Source organism: Limulus polyphemus, unplaced genomic scaffold, assembly GCF_000517525.1.
Source record: "Limulus polyphemus unplaced genomic scaffold, Limulus_polyphemus-2.1.2 Scaffold4233, whole genome shotgun sequence".
NCBI lineage: Eukaryota > Metazoa > Arthropoda > Merostomata > Xiphosura > Limulidae > Limulus > Limulus polyphemus.
In genome coordinates this window covers 60,738-73,227 of record NW_013669843.1, presented here as the reverse complement: position 1 = coordinate 73,227, position 12,490 = coordinate 60,738, and the positions used below count along the sequence as shown (strand labels likewise).

Sequence of the window (12,490 nt, the reverse complement as noted above, 5' to 3'; positions counted from 1 at the left end):
CTAGTACTGACCAGACACGGGTTTAGTAGTAGTACCTATTTTTTGTAAGTGATAAAATTTGTTGTTTGAAAGCTTTACTTTGGATTTCTGTTATATTTTAATAAATTGTTTTGTTTGACCCTGGTTGTAGCAGCATTTTGTTCTAGTCCGTTACAATATTTATTATTAAGTTAATATTGCGTAGCATGCTCTAATCATAAGTGAACGATGTAATACTAGTAAAATAGTCCACTGTAGTCTTCAGATTTAGATTCCTGAGAAAGTAAAATATTATTTCAAATAGTTAAGATATACAACAGTTAAATTTGTCACAAATTACGCTTTTATATTAAAACAAAAACAACACTTGTAAATTTACAATTACATAATATATTTTTGTTATTAGTGCACCACCACGTGATCACAAGCATACCCGATTCTTTTTTTAAAAAATATGGCGGATGTTCTTGATCTAGATGGTGGCGGAGAAGAGTTTGAAATAGATGAAGAAGGAGATCGTGAGTGTATTAAATATCAATTAGTTGCTGACTATAGTTGACTATCTTAAAATGGTTTTAAGTGCTGAAATATAATATATATATATATAATGAACGCATGTGTTCAGCTGTAAATACTAAGCTAGTACTGCTGTTGTTTTACTTTTTGTTTACTGTTGCTAAGCCTTGAACGGTGAAGAATGTTAGGCCTGATACTACTGAGTACTACTACTTGTGACAGTACTGTCTGTAGCATTAAAAAATAATTCACACCCAGTCTTAACATATGAACAACAAAGGAATATTTTATCCTCAAATAAAGATTTTAACTACACACCCATAAATAACACCATACCATAAGAAAAACAAAAACTAAACCCGCTTGTTATATTTCAAGAAATCGTCCATGTGTCAAGCTAATCTTGTAATTTGTAAAGTTGTTACTGTAACTTGTATTAAGATGTTTGTCTCCACCACTCCTAATAGCAACCCGTTCCAATTTCTATAACTTGGCTGTTACTACTAGAGAGTAAAACACATTTGATAGTGAGGAATTCACTTTCAATAATCAAGTCATCTTATATTTGGATTTATATTCAATATACTTATAATGTGCACGATAAAAGAATATGAACAGTGTAGTCATTGGCTGGACACTATAAACTATTAAACAGGACCATGGGAGACAAAAGTCACATTAATTACAGCATGAAGAAATTACTTATTCATGTTTAATCAAAGATATTTACTACTAACTGTAAAAAGCCATGATTAATACATGAGGATTGTAGGGTTTATGTTTGATAAAAAATATTGTCATATTAGTTTTGCCATGTTCAGCCCAATATTAGTTTTTGGTAAGTAGGTGGGTGAACATTGCATTTATAAATTTCAAGTGACCTGTTAGATTGTAAAGTATGGTTTCATGTCCAAATCTGAAATGCAAGACCTAAAAGTAATTGCAGATTAGCCCATTTCGTGTGTGCAGGTTTTACTTTTTTGTAAAGGATACTAGCATTATTTTGATTATGTATGTTATTATTCTTGAAATAATGCTTTATCAAGATTGATTCACATAAACAAAACAAAAATTAATTATTTTTGTCTGTAAGTTTACAATACACAAATGTTGCTTGTGCATCTATTTTAGGCTAACATAATAGTGCCTGAAATGTTTGTTAAAACATCTATTTATCGTTTACCATTTGTTTGTGGAACAAGTTTCTTTTTCTTTTGATTGAACATAATATTACTATCACATGTGGAGTTTGTTGTTAGGGTGAAATATGCAGGTTTACTATTAAGAGTATTGTTCACATATATATATATTCAAGAAAAGGTTTGTGTAAGGCAGTAGTCCTAAAATTACATCACTTTGTAATGGTTTACTGCTGTAATAATTTGAAATGGATAAATGTTTAAGATCGTTAAAAAATTCTATTTCTATTCAATTGTTGTAAGCCTAATTATAAGAGCAATACTTACTTTGTAGTGCAAATATATTTTTATCGTTGTTTCTAATATTTTTTGAAATGCTTGTCATGTGACTAATAAGCTCATGTTGTATTTCAGAAAGTGTGCAGAAGTTGAAAGAAAGAGCTAAGCGAAGAAAAGGACGTGGCTTTGTATCAGGTTTTTATTATTATAGCACATTTCTATATCCAGTTTTGTAATGGGAGAAACATTTTTTACAAAGAGTATCTGTGTACATTATCTATGTATGGGCATGTTGGTGTGTAGATTTTGATTGGTTGTTATTGATCTGGTTATTGTAAAATGAGCTTAACTCATCTGTTTCATTTTGCAAGAAATATATTTTTAACTTCAAAGAACTGTGGAAGGATTGAAGTTGTGTTTGTTACAAGAGCGTGCAGTCATGTTATTGAAAGATCTCTGCAAATTCTTTAAAAGCTGTTTTTTCCAGAAAATCAGTTATGTTAATTGGGATTCCAAAATAGTTTCAACGATGCCTCAAATTTTCAATAAAAAAAGGAAAAAAAAACACTTATGAGGTTAAATTGTTTTTTATTTTCTAAAATTTTAAATTCACTGCCAGTTAAACTATTTTGTGATGGACAAATTGAACAAAAGTTAGTAGGCAGCTGTTACTTTCTATTGCAGCTTAAGGTTGTATCTTGGTCAAATTTGAGGTTTAATAAATGTTTTGAAATTTTAAGAATACTTTTGTAACTTTAGAGTTTTATTCAAGACTTAAGGAATGGGTCTTTGGGCCATCCAGATTGAACACTTATTAACACTTAAATTTTTTTAAAAGGAAAACTCAGTGTAAAAAAGTGTAGAGTTAATCTCAAAATTAAATAATCTTATAAGTATTTGCAAATTAAGTTCAAAATATTTCTCGTGCATAATTCTAAAAACTTATGATTGAGTGTAAAGAATAATGTATAACAATATGTCAACCATGCTGCCACATTCAGTGCCGATGAGACCTATTGCTCAATACCACTGCTCATCAGGCCGGCTGGTAGACAACAGATCTAGTAGTGTTGGAGACACTATTTATATGATTAAATCATAGAAACAAAACTGTTACTGGCTGCAAAACTATACACGGTATTATTAATTTGTATTTTCCTCACCTTAACTAGAATTGTTTGAAATGTCTTATCTAAATTAAAACTTCACTTGTTTATTTAATAGATGGAACAGTCAGAGAAGATATTCGTGGGTACGAGGCAATGGAAACAGATGAGAATGATGAACCAGGACCTCAGCGATGTAAGTAAAATATCTGTGTATACCACTGGCAACAATAAACATTCATCCTATAGTTGTTTCTGTAGGAAAAGAAGAAAGTTATTGAGGATTAACAGTGCTGCTATAAGTCATAATTCCTTTTCTGGCAGTTTAATGTATATTTAAGCCATTAAGCTTTAATTTGATGTACTAACATTGATGGCCATAGAGAGAGAGAGAAAAAAAGAAAGAGATTCCAATTTCCACTTTCTGTGATATGTAATATATTTGAGGTTCATGAAGTAATCTTACTCTGTCAAAGTGTTAAACTTGTTCAGTAAAGTCTTGTTGTAACTTGTGCATGTTTCAAAAGATGATTATCCCTATCATGACTGGTGTCAAGTTTTTAAGAATTTTTTTTGACCATTCCAAAGTATAGGTTTATATTTCTTAGGAAACTTATTGTCCCTTGCCTTGTTTCTTGCATGATTTTCCTTCTTTGTTAGTGGTTTTATTACTATAGCTCTTCATTGCAACCCTTTGCATGTGTTCAAAAAAATAATGAAACTCAACTTTGAAAATAGCTATAACCACTATTTATATGCAGTTTGATAGGGCATATTAGAAACTACCTGAATCAGTGTACAGTACGTTAAGTTGTTTTAACAGTAATTTATGGTTTATCGAAACATTGACTACCCAGAGCTCCTGTAGGAGTGAATGAAGGAATCTGATGGGAAATTTAGAAGACTTAGAAAACAAACCACAGATCTGGCAGATTTTTTTACAGTTTCTTTAAATATTCATTTTATTCCTGAAAATTTTGTCATTTTAACTTATGTCTGTTTGGAGCTACAAAAACGTTCTTCTATGAAAAGACAACAGGTGAGCTTAGATAGATTTTGTGAGAACATTAGACAATGGCAAAATATTCTGATGACTCAAATCCTTATTAAATATTGACTACCCAGAGCTCCTGTAGGAGTGAATGAAGGAATCTGATGGGAAATTTAGAAGACTTAGAAAACAAACCACAGATCTGGCAGATTTTTTTACAGTTTCTTTAAATATTCATTTTATTCCTGAAAATTTTGTCATTTTAACTTATGTCTGATTGGAGCTACAAAAATGTTGTTCTATGAAAAGACAACAGGTGAGCTTAGATAGATTTTGTGAGAACATTAGACAATGGCAAAATATTCTGATGACTCAAATCCTTATTAAATATTTAAGTTCATTATTTCAAACAAAGCACATGAATAAAAAACTAATTTACTAAAAATAAACTATATTTAATAGATCTAAATTGACCTCAACCAAGAATATTATCAAAAATCACAATACCCAGCCGGACAAAAGTAATAGTGATGCCATTTTGAAAGGTGAGGTCACCGATAAGTCTTTGTCTGTTTTTTATTGGCTGTAAGCGGTAAGTAACTATTGCAATCGACTAAATCAAATTATCAAAAGGAATTTGTTAATTAATATCAATAAAGCTGAAACTGACTGGAGATATAAATGAGAAATCTCTGATTAACAGTAAAAAATATTGGAACTGTTAGATAAAAGACCGTGTTTTTAATATATTTTTAACCCCTTCCATGATTTTTCCAAAACAGCTTAGGTGTCCTCTATGTTTCAAAGAGTATTTACTTGATTTAATTGGAGAAAACCATTTCTCGCTGTATTTTTAATTATTTATTTGTTATCGTGTACTTACAATAGGTTATCAGAAAATGAAATAAAAAAAAGACGGTATTTAAAACAATATCTAACATAAAATTCTGAAGAGTTCACAACCTAAAAAAAAGTTATAAAGTATTAAATTAAATTATATGAAATTTTCTAATCCACAAGTAGAAACTGTTTAGTAAGTTTCATGCAATTTGGTTAAGTATTTCCTCTGAGTGAGAAGGGTAAAAATCAGGGGATTATCAGTGACACTTCTTCAGAAAAGTGTTGAAAATTTGAGTACTGTGATTAACTGTTTGAACGTATGTACTCTAGTTATAACTATACAAGATATTTATGAATTACAGACTAAACAATCATTTCTCATTAATATTTTTTTTTTTTTGTCTAGAGTTAGTCAATATGGGAAAAATAATGATAACATATACAGCATGTAACAGTGAGTAGTAGTTAAGTTCAATGTAATAGTAAGTGATGGGAATATCTGATTATTGATTGAGTGTAAATTTATAACAGTAAACTACATTTTGTATATAGTGATGATACTTAGTAGATGAAACTGCTTTACAAGAATTATTCTTGGAACCGTCTACAAGTACCTTATTTATTACAATAATTCATGTAAAGAGTTATGTTTAACAAGAATCATTATTAGAACCATCTACAAGTACCTTATTTATTACAATAATTCATGTAAAGAGTTCTGTTTAACAAGAATTATTCTTAGAACTGTCTACAAGTACCTTATTTACTACAATAATTCATGTAAAGAGATCTGTTTAAGAAGAATTATTCTTAGAACTGTCTACAAGTACCTTATTTATTACAATAATTCATGTAAAGAGTTCTGTTTAACAAGAATTATTCTTAGAACCGTCTACATGTACCTTATTTATTACAATAATTTATGTAAAGAGTTCTGTTTAGCAAGAATTATTCTTAGAACCGTCTACAAGTATCTTATTTATTTTGTCAACAATTTTTTTCTTTCAGCTGTAGAAGGCTGGATTCTGTTTATATCTGGAGTTCATGAAGAAGCACAAGAAGATGACATTTATGATAAATTTGTTGAATATGGAGAGATAAAGAATCTCCACTTGAACCTGGACAGACGCACAGGCTTCCTGAAGGTGTATATTTTTATCTTTTCTTTTAAAATCAATTTTATTTGTGAGGCTTTCTCAGAAATATTAAGTATTTCTTGCTGTTTGCATGGTATATTCAGTTGTATAAATGCTGTAGCACTGAAACTGGCACTACTTTTATTCTCCCATTTAAGCTTTCATATTACATATAATGTATAGCGTGCTTAACTTTAATAATTGCTATCTGCTAGAGTATGAAATTTATAAAAAGTACTAACCAAACCAGCTTTTAGTTCCACCATGAAAAGAATATTTCAGTAAGTGACAACTTTGTGACCTTACTAAGTATTAACTAATAACCCTGTTTCTACTACATGAAACAACCTTTCTTTAACCTTATTATTTTCAAACTGTTAAGTATATCGAATTACAAATATCGACAAACAGAATGTGTGCTGATTCATTTGTGTTTGTGTGCCGACTCTAGTCACTAGTTCTGTTAACTTGGATGATCACTTACAAATTGACAAAGAAAACTATGCTTAAAATCACCACCTGCTCATAAATATGACATCAAATTTATTTGTTAAAAACAAAATCTAGTGGTGTTAAACCTTATTTTTATATGTATCTATATAAATATAATAGTACTGTCAGTTGTATGTCCATGTAACTTCTTCACAGGGTGTGAGTGGATCTTCACCAAAATTGGTATGAAGGTTCATTAGGTCCATGTGGAGGTACGTGCAAATTTGAGGTTTCACATTTTGTGGTTTGCAGTTTTATGGGCATTTTTTACAATTATGTATAAGAGAAGCAACTTTTCATGTCCTAAGATAACCTTTCATTAATCATGAATGTACATAACTTCTATTCAGGGGACGGGTACTCAAGCTAGTATTTAACGTTTTCTAACCAATATACATTTGTGCATGATTTTATTTATTTATTTTTTAAATGCGAGTGACATTAAGGCCAACCTGTTTGTAAGTTTATCATTAAACTAAGTTGACACTTTTGTATCCTAATCAATAATATATCGGCATGAGTGACATATATACTCTAAAGATTCTAAAAAAATTAAAGAACATTTTGTTTGTCATGCAAAATAAATTAATTGTTTGTTGTCACAACGTTATCTTCGTAGATTATGGTTAAGGGTTTTTTTTTTAAGCATGATTTTGACATCCTCTTTTTAGGGATATGCTCTCGTTGAATATGAAACATTTAAAGAGGCTAATGCAGCAATTGAAGCAATGAATGGGTCAGATATACTCGGGCACACTATCAGAGTAGACTGGTGTTTTGTGAAAGGGCCAACTAAAAAGTAAGTGAATAGTTGTGTTAGTAATAGGTTTCTGTCCTAACAGGTTTATCTCATAGTTAATGTTTCAAAAGAAAAGATTATAGCATCATTTGGTTGAGGTTTGTTGTACAGTTTATAACACTTGTACTTTAGGGAAATAGAAAAAAAAAGACAACTATATTACCAGTTTCCAAAATTCTTTTAAATGGTAACTTTTTTAAAATATATTCAGCAATCAGTTTGTATTTTATTATCTGAAATAAGTGAATCCATTAGACCCTACCTTAGCAAATACTTGACATATTTTCTTGCTTGCAAAGCAGGCTAAGTATGATATTTTGTGTAGTTTTGATATCTAGAAACATTTAACATGAAGAAATGAATCCTATAAATGTTGTGGATTATGTAGGTGATCACAGTAAACAAAGTAATGGATTAGTGTAACTATGTTCACTTTGCCCAATCATCCTGAAGTCTGGACAGTCACGATCTTCACATGTTTAATCTGGTGCAATCTCGTCATCTTGGTACAAATATGTACATTATTATTATTATCTGAAAAATGTCATTGTGGTTCAAAAACAATCTAGTTTTACATAAAACACATTCGGGTCTAACGTTTAGTAAGTACGATATCCAACTCAATTTTTTACATAATCTTTAGAATGTGCGGTTCCATTCAGTTTCCTTATTTTTTTAGGTATTTCTCCACCTGTAAAGTCAATAGCAATCACGCAGCTTCATGTGATCTAGAAAGGTCTCCATTTCCAATGTTCATATTTCTCACGAGATCCCAGTTTGCAAACTGAAATTTTTATTATGCCCCGTTTGATGTCATTTATAAATTAAAATGTACAGAAGATTTTTTATTTCACCATCAGAGGTTTAGAACTTTTTGTATGTCATTGCTTTAAGCTTGGTAAGATACTGTGTCAATAATTTCCTTCAAAATTTAAACATATAACCTAAATTTGAGATAGCTGTAGCTGGTCTCTTTTGGGTTACTAGTTTACAAACAAAATGAACTTACTCTGGCTTTAATTGCTGTTATCTTGTTTAAATAGTTTGTTAGGCTGTATGATTGTATCATTGATACCAATATCCTTTGTTTTGTCTCTCATAATATGAAATAGCATTTTCTATGAAATCTGTGTTTTTGGATGTTGGCTTAAATCTCTCGTTTCGTTCTGCCTTTCATCATCGTGTGAGATTGTAGCATTTGAGGCAATTAATGCTGTTTTTGTTCTGTATGTGTAATTGTAAAATTGAAGATAGTTCAATTAGATTAATCATCCCAACCAGAAATGGACTTCAGTTGATGTTTTATTATTATTTCAGTCCAGCTGTGGCTCAATAAAGGTTCTACAAAACTGTTGTTAAATGGACAATTTTGTTAAGTGTTACAAAAGAAAAAAAAAAACATGGGAGGATTTTCATACATTTTTTTTTAGTTTATCTAATTAATGAGAGTTCTTGTGGTGGTGGTGAAGATATTCACTGAAATTGGAACTCTTCAAGTTTTATTGTATTTTATGTTAGTATATGGTAGGTTTCACATAAAAAAAATCATTTTGTAATTTTTCTTTCTTTCAGAAAACGTAGCCACAGAAAAAGGCATTGAAAGAAAAATATTGCATTTATATAGTTTTTTTTAATTAACATCATTTGCCCTTTTTATTTGCATCATGAAATTTTTATAGAACCTACATCATTTCTAATAACTCAATAGACAAGATGAAGTATCATAATTTAAAATATTTTTAATATTAATACTCCATGTGTGTAAAATAAAAATTGACTAAAGGAGTTTCGACATAGGTTTATAACTTCCAGTTTATTAGTTTTGTTGACACTTCTATATGTAATTTATTAGTTGTTAAGCCGAGAAAATTGGGATAAGAAGGTTGTTTAAAAAAACTTTTCTTTAATACTGAAACTTTTTAAGAAAGAAAAAAAAAACATCCAAATAATTCCAGGTTTATTCTTAGAAGCATCATGAAAGCCAAAAGGGTAGATTTCAGTTTTCTTTCACAAGAGTGTGAGCTTTATGTATCATTGATTGTTTCATTGGGAAAAATAAAATGACATTTCATAGCAAGTAACTATCTCGGCTTTATTTACACTCATTGTAAGACAAAGTTCTTAATACTGTTGCATAATCCCAAAGGGGTCAACTGCCCAGGGGCCCGGGCGAATGAAACCTGGTTATGCCGTAAAGCCCACAATGCATCTTTAGGCTATATCTTCATTTAATGATAAAAGCCATAGTTTTTGGCTTTTCTTTGCATATAGAACGACCGAAATAATAATTTGAGTAATAATTAATATATATTTGTTACTTTATAGATTTAATAGATATTTGTTGTTACTTTATTAACATTTTTACGTTTATACTGTGAGGTAAAAATGGCTGCTGTTATGATTTTGTCTGGTTTATGAGCTGTCCAAATTTAGGATCTTCTTTTTAATAAATTCTTGAAAATGTTAAAAAAGAAAGACAAAAAGGATGTTTGCCCCAGGCCCCGTGCTGGCCCTCGACGTTCCTGCTTCAATCCAATTTGCTAACTTATCCCCCACACCTATAGAGATAATTTTTTTACAAGACTTTTATGTGGCACCTTGTCAATTGCTTTCTGAAAATCCAGATACACCAAATCTACACCCTTACCCTTATCTACGTAAGTAGTGACCTTTACAAATAATATCAAACTATTGTAAGGCAAGATTTTCTTGGTGAAACCATGTTGACTATCCAATAAAATTCTAAACTTTGTTAAATGACTTTGCAAAGCATTTTATTCAGACTTTCCATAACTTTTCCCAAAACTGACGTCAGACTAGTAGGCCTATAATTACTGGGACAATTTTCATCACCTCCTTTGAAAAGAAAAGTTACATTAGCTAACTTCCAATCCTCTGGCAAATGCCCACTATTCAAGGAATTACAAAAAATAGTAGCAAGTGACTCGCAAATTTAATCCTTAACCTCCTTCGAAAACCTTTGGGGAAACAGGAGCCCTATCGTTCTTTAAACTTCTCAATTTCTTCTTAGCAAGCTCAGAATTAATCTGATAATTGTGTTTGATCTTGTTTCCATCTATCAACTGTTCAAGGTAAGGAATACTGCTTAAATCTTCATTAGTAAAAGCTGAATTTAATAACCCAGCCATCTCATAATCATCTGATACAAGCTTTCCTTTATCATCCCTCAGTGGTCCTATCCCCATCCTAATGTATTTAAAGAAATCTTTACTGTTAATTTTTTTACATTTTCAGCAATCCTTTTTGATGTCCTAATTTCCTGTTTGACTAACTTTCTTGATCTTCTAAATCTCCCATCATACCATTCAAACCCTCAGCTAGTAATACAAGTGATAACACAGAATGCTACAAATGGGGTAGCATAAAACTGCCCAAGAACTTTGTACTGTCATAAAGTGCAGTCAACATAAGGACTGAATTTTATATTAGTTAATTTCATATGATGGAAATGATTAACCTTAGACCATGAGACATGAATTAATTACAACCCACATTTCCGATAATACTATCCACTATAGTACCAGAGTATAGAAATAAGGAAAATTGTACCCTATTCTCACTTCTAAAGACAAGATTTCCCTTATTCCCGTACATTATTACCCCCCCCCCCACTTTTTATGCACTTCCAAAAATTCACAAATACAATATTCCTTACAGCTCTATAGTATGTAGCATAGACTCACTGTTACAAAACATTGCTAAATTATTAGTTATGAGATTAAACTATGTACTTCAAACCAACCAGTATTCTCTCAAAAACACACTAGATTTTGTAAATAGAATCAGAAACTTTAAACTAAACCAAGAAGATATATTAGTATCTTTCAACATGAAATCTTTATTTACCTCCATACCTGTTGAACAAGCTTTACACCGTCTAAATTAAAAACTAGAAGACGATCCTGTAACAGATCACCTTATCAACCTCACAGAATACTGCTTAAATAACAATTATTTCATTGGACACATAGGATGACTTTATATAGTTCTGCAACAATTAGGATACCCTCACTCGTTACTGGATCTTGATTTTAAAATATTTATCTCCAACTTTACAATTAACTACAGGAAGATTTTTATATTTCAATGATTTCAGCTCTTTCAGTGCACTGCTACCTAATCAAACTGAAAAAAAAATGTTCTAGAATCACTTGCATCATGTGGAAAGTTCCTTAAGTAATGAGAAATGTACTTGTCCTACAAATATTTAATAGTAAAGAAGATGCCGGAGCAGATATTAAGAAATATTTCTACTTAACTTTTAACTAATTTATGAGCTTTCTATTTAACCCTTTCACTGCAGAAAGTGACTATAGGCAATGGAAGATTAACTGTAACTGACAGCAGATATAGACTTTTCTCTCTACAGTGGAAGGCAACAACCGTCCACGAGCTTGAATCGACCATCAGACAACTGTGTGAGAACATCAGGAAGCATGAACAAGAAATGCAATCCCTCAGTTGGGACTCCAACCAACAGATTGTGCGAGGCACCCACAAATAGAGATATCAGCTTATTGTCGTATTTACTCTGTGTTTTTACCATAATTTAAGTAAGTTATTGATTCCATAACATCAAGATATGCAGTGTGTGTCATATATCATAATACAACAAAATCAACTGCTAATTTATGATTTTTTTAATCCAGAAATGACATTCATTGGAAACTGACTGTGAAACCTAATTACACAGTGAAAGGGTTAAAAAAATATTTTGACAAAGGTTAGGTGTGTATAAAGAAACCCTACCAAGCAGTTTTCCACACCAAGAGTTGGGCTGATGGCATGTGATGAATTTCAAAATTGAAGTTCTAAATTGGTCTCTGTGTAAATAAAATATATATGTATATAAATGTTAGATGAACATATCAAATCCCTAACAAACTGTGTTCCACACCAAGAATTGGGCTGGTGGCAGGTAAAAAAAAAAAAAAAGAGTTCTAAATTGGTCTCTGTGTAAATAAAATATATATGTATATAAATGTTAGATGAACATATCAAATCCCTAACAAACTGTGTTCCACACCAAGAATTGGGCTGATGGCAGGTAAAAAAAAAAAAAAAGAGTTCTAAATTGGTCTCTGTGTAAATAAAATATATATGTATATAAATGTTAGATGAACATATCAAATCCCTAACAAACTGTGTTCCACACCAAGAATTGGGCTGATGGCAGGTAAAAAAAAAAAAAA

General features: G+C 30.8%; 1 protein-coding gene across 2 annotated transcripts; it reads left to right on the top strand.

Moving 5' to 3' along the window:
• The first annotated feature begins 418 nt into the window (after positions 1–418).
• On the top strand, positions 419–9,354 carry LOC106470816 (RNA-binding protein 8A-like). 2 transcript variants are annotated; one of them, XM_013931387.2, is made up of 6 exons: positions 419–497; positions 2,049–2,108; positions 3,138–3,215; positions 5,859–5,995; positions 7,150–7,277; positions 8,850–9,354. In XM_013931387.2, exons 1-6 carry the CDS (start codon positions 434–436, stop codon positions 8,875–8,877), a joined length of 495 nt encoding a protein of 164 aa, XP_013786841.1. In that variant the 5' UTR covers positions 419–433; the 3' UTR covers positions 8,878–9,354. The 2 variants fall into 2 exon arrangements, with proteins under 2 accessions (XP_013786841.1, XP_022255162.1); XM_022399454.1 differs by having other exon boundaries at positions 7,150–7,281.
• The last annotated feature ends 3,136 nt before the right edge of the window (positions 9,355–12,490 follow it).